The sequence below is a fragment of the Priapulus caudatus genome, unplaced genomic scaffold (genome assembly GCF_000485595.1).
Source record: "Priapulus caudatus unplaced genomic scaffold, Priapulus_caudatus-5.0.1 Scaffold528, whole genome shotgun sequence".
NCBI classification, from domain to species: domain Eukaryota; kingdom Metazoa; phylum Priapulida; class Priapulimorpha; order Priapulimorphida; family Priapulidae; genus Priapulus; species Priapulus caudatus.
The window spans coordinates 71,395-75,978 of record NW_014577589.1 but is presented as its reverse complement, the minus strand read 5'-3'; the positions used below and the strand labels follow the sequence as shown (position 1 = coordinate 75,978).

General features: G+C 49.0%; 1 protein-coding gene across 1 annotated transcript in view; it reads right to left on the bottom strand.

Annotated features, from left to right (window-relative positions):
• The window catches only part of LOC106811327 (kinesin-like protein unc-104), a gene marked incomplete in the record, with an annotated part of 116,841 nt that overhangs the window by 52,363 nt on the left and 59,894 nt on the right, over window positions 1–4,584 (bottom strand). Inside the window, 5 exon segments of the mRNA XM_014814907.1 lie at window positions 140–231; window positions 652–731; window positions 2,228–2,460; window positions 2,744–2,889; window positions 3,139–3,296. Of these exon segments, the coding sequence (XP_014670393.1) occupies window positions 140–231; window positions 652–731; window positions 2,228–2,460; window positions 2,744–2,889; window positions 3,139–3,296 (709 nt within the window).

Below are 4,584 nucleotides of genomic sequence, written 5' to 3'. Positions count from 1 at the left end.
AGAGAGAGAGAGAGAGATAGAGAGAATACTTTGCAGAGAGGTTAGTGACTTCGTGCAGAGGCAGGGACCCCCCCCCCACGGAGTCACGGGAACCCCCCCCCCACACCCACGGAGGAAGAAGACGAATGATCATGCCTACCATCCTTGTTGTTGAAGACGCAGTGTTCTTCTAAAATGTGAGCTCCACCCAACTGTATATCCTGTGTAATTTGAGCATCGTGGCGTCCGACTCTGTAGAATACACAGGAGTGTGATGTTATTAGATATGTTATTGTATACAGCTAGATGTGTTACATAAGTGGATAGATGTGATACAAAAACGCACATTAAACAGTCTAGCACTTTCACAATAAATACACAAAAGGTCAGTACGGTTATTTCGCCATTGGTTATTTTCATGGTTCATATATTCGTGAGAGAGCGAGTCAAATAGGGTCATGTCTACAAAGATAATGGTCGACTATCCGGGAAGTGTGCATTAAATTATATATCATTGATGATATTATATGTAAAATAAATACAGATATAAGCTGTGATTACGAACAAACCAATTTTAAATACATCGTTTAAAATTCGGTTCTATTCATATATATATATATAATATATATATGAGTGTGTATATATATATATATGGCAATGAGAAGTGCCTACTTTGTCATTCCTTCCTTGATGTAGTAGAGCAGGCATTCCGACATGAGTGGGTCCTCGTTTAGGTTGACTAAATTCGGAGACTGTAGGAAATACAACCAAATTATTAATGCTTTAAATCCGTAGGGTAACTGATTAATAATTAACCGTTCTAGTGTAAAGTAAAATCTAATTATCTGTATTTAAACTCATACTACCTAGAGAGGCAATTAAAAATGAATTGATGTCAAAATTCATAATAAATAATGCGCACCATGTTATCCAAGATATCAAAACAATCTGGACGAACCCTTCTCAAAAGCTACCATATCTAACCAAGATAAGCAATAATGTAACAAATGAAACAAGAAAGGAAGTATTTCTATGAGATGTTCCCCAATAACACAAAATGTTCTTAGCGATGAGATAATCATAGTTTCCTTCGCGCAGGCATCATTTAACCCCACCTGTGCAGTAAACCATACGCTCGTATGAGACGTGGTTATCTATAACTCAGGTGAGATATCCCATCTCAAGCTCATACTGTGATAGAACCTATTACTCTCGCAGCAATATCGCAGTGGCACGACTTTGACAGATCAAGACATACTATAAACATGCATCAGACGTATCGGATAATTTGTGTATGGGTAACGGAAAAACTTTAATGCTGGCACACGCGATTCCTCAGCTATACCCGCGTCTGCTATAAATAATGAAGTAGCGGTGGTATGTTGTTCAGGAGACAAACACAGACGTAATGTTGCTGTAAGCAGCGATAATTATAAGTGCTGAGCTCTGGCTGTCTATCACGCCGCATTCCACGCGGTGGGAGGCAGGGGCAGAAGCTGACCCACCCCGCTATGTCAACAACGACGCCCCACCCCCCTACCCCTACTGTTAAAACGCCACAAACTTACACAACTATATATAGTTTCGACACAGCGGGGGGGTGGGGTGTTAACATCAGACGGCCAGCGTTTAAGTACGAGTGTGTATTTATATACTTACCAGTGCTAACTCTCACATACCCCCCCCCCCACACACACACACACACACCAGTGCTAACTCAACCACACTACATGTTACCACCCAGACGCATAATTATTATACTAATGCTAATTCCTATCACCCAGTAAACAACCTAGTGCCAATACCAATGCTAACTCTCACCTAGCAATCCACCGCTCACGTATATATCCCAGTATAAATACCAATATCGACCCCATGAAAGCACGCACAAATACGAGTGCTAACTCTACTATGAACTCCACGCACGCACGCACACACGCACGCACGCACCTACCTCCTAATAAACGCACGCACGCACGCACGCACGCACGCACGCACGCACGCACCTACCCCCTAATAAACGCACACACGCACGCACGCATGCACCCCGCCCCCACATACGCACGCACACACGCACGCACGCACCTACCCCCTAATAAACGCAAGCACGCACGCCCGCTCCTACCCCCTAATAAACGCACGCACGCACGCACGCACGCACCTACCCCCTAATAAACGCACACACGCACGCACGCATGCACGCACGTACGCACCCCGCTTCCACGCACGCACGCACGCACGCACACACCTTCTTCGGCTGGAAGACGCCGACCGTGTGTCCGTCCTCGCGGATGGCCACGCCCATCTCCGCGAGCACAGCCTCTCGCTCGAGCCGTATGGCTTCGGTGCGCCTCAGCTTCTCCTCCCACGTCTCATTCAGCTCTGCCATCAGCTTGTTTGACGCCTTCAGCTGGTCGATGGCGTCCTCGCCGGCCGCTGATATCGACTCGGAGCGTTTATGGATCTTCACCGTGTCTGCACCTGGATGAAGGGAGGAAGGGGGAGCAATGATGATGATGGTGATTCACTGCTGTGGTTACAGGAAACAGCAGTGTTGACCCTCATATACTGCTTCAGCTTAACCCTCGAGTCTCTCGTTCTCTCTCTTTCTCTCACTCGTTCTCTCTCTTTCTCTCTCTCTCTCTCTCTCTCTCTCTCTCTCTCTCTCTCTCTCTCTCTCTCTCTCTCTCTCTCTCTCTCTCTCTCTCTCTCTCTCCCTCACCCCCTCTCTCACTCTCTCCCTCTCCCTCACCCTCTCCCTCACCTTCGTTAGCATCTAGCTCGATGCCTTCATGCTGCAGGATGTCACGTAGGCGGTTCACCTCTTCCTTCAGCTCTCGGATCAGCCGGGCGTTCGGATCTTCGTTGACCACCGCCTTGCACATGATCTGCTTCGCTCGGTCCGCGTACCTGCAGATCACAGCGTGAGATGTGGCGCCCCCTGATGGAGTCACACGGCGGCGCAGCGGGAGCGGGCCGGAGGGAAGAAAAGGGGAGATGGGGGGGGGGTTTCGCATGGAGGGGGCGATGTTTCAAAGAGGTTAAAGCCCACGTTCAACAAGTTTTTGGCCAAAAAACCTCAAAACAATTTCCTCACTGCAGTGTATAGACAACGTGCAATAGGTTGCCGCCATGACAGTGACCGCTGGCGCCACCTACCTCAGGGTGCTCATCGTCTCATCGTAGTTGATGTCTGCAGGGCTGAGCGCGGCCACCATGCAGGTCTTGGAGTTACCGCCGAGGTTTTCCCGCAGCAGCCAGGTGAGAACCGAGTCTCTGTAGGGGATGAACTCAGCCTTCTTCTTCTTCTTAGACGACTGTCGAGTAGAGCGGCGAGAAAGCGGCGTTAGCGCGACGCAGGGATCGACCGCCAGGGGGCGCTGTCGCGATAGACCAGGGGGCACCGCCGCATCTGGACAGGGGGCGGAGTGGGCGTCGCTGATGCGGTGCCGTTCTGCGGTGCCGGAATTCGCGCCGAATTACAAGAAAGATTGCAGTGTGCGTGGAGGACGCGTGTCGAGCAGGTCAGACGTAGACACTAATAGCGGTCGAGTGAGACAACGATGCTTTACTAGTACGTTCAACGCGCGTTCACCGGGTCGGACGCGTGCTGGGGGTCAGACGCTGGGGTCCAGGTGTCGGTGCGCTTAATCGGTTTTACTATCACGAAGGAGAAATGTCGCGCGACGTTACAGCCGGTGGCTCTTTACTTCTCTCTCTATCGGTTTACTCTCAGGGAGCGGCATGCTCAAGCATGCAATTATATTCTAGCAAGAGTAGATAATAAGACATTGTGTTATTATCTACTCTTGATTCTAGGTGAAGTTGGTAACATTGCTCGCTTTCTCCATCATTCGCTGCCTCGTTACCGCAAGCGCAGATCAGTTAATGAGGTGCTAATGAATGTAATCGAACGTTAACTGTCATAATTTCCATTACGAAGCACGATCGCTTTTTGTTACGCGTACGAAAATGCAGCATTGTGCGGGGAAGGCGCGAGGAACGGGAAATTCTCACTACTGCAGCTCGATTCACGTACACGCGTGATGTGATGCACGCAGTAAGGAGTGAAAGCAACTCAGGTTGCTAAAAACTCATTGATATTTGATGCTTGGACGACGCGATGCTGTTAGTTTTTTCCTTCGGTGTTATGCTAGCAAGCAGGCTCGTACATCAGACAAAATCAATAATAAATTGTACGCATATTATAATAATAGGCATTAACATACTAAGCACATCAAAAGCCGAGGACATACACGCGTTTACACTCACACAGCCAGCGTATGAACGCACGCACGCACGCACGCACGCACGCACGCACGCACGCACGCACGCACGCACGCACGCACGCACGCACGCACGCACGCACAGACACTACAGACACGCACGCACATACGCACACACACGCGCACGCGAGAGATCTACCGAGAAAGCATACATGATTTGTTACATCACCAAATTATGTACATCCCCCGTGTATTAACATCTCCAAAGATTTATATACAACTTCGTGACACGGACAAGAGAGAGAGATAGAGAGAGAAAGAGAGTGAGTGAGAGAGAGAGAGAGAGAGAGAGAGAGAGAGAGAGAGAGAGAGAGAGAGA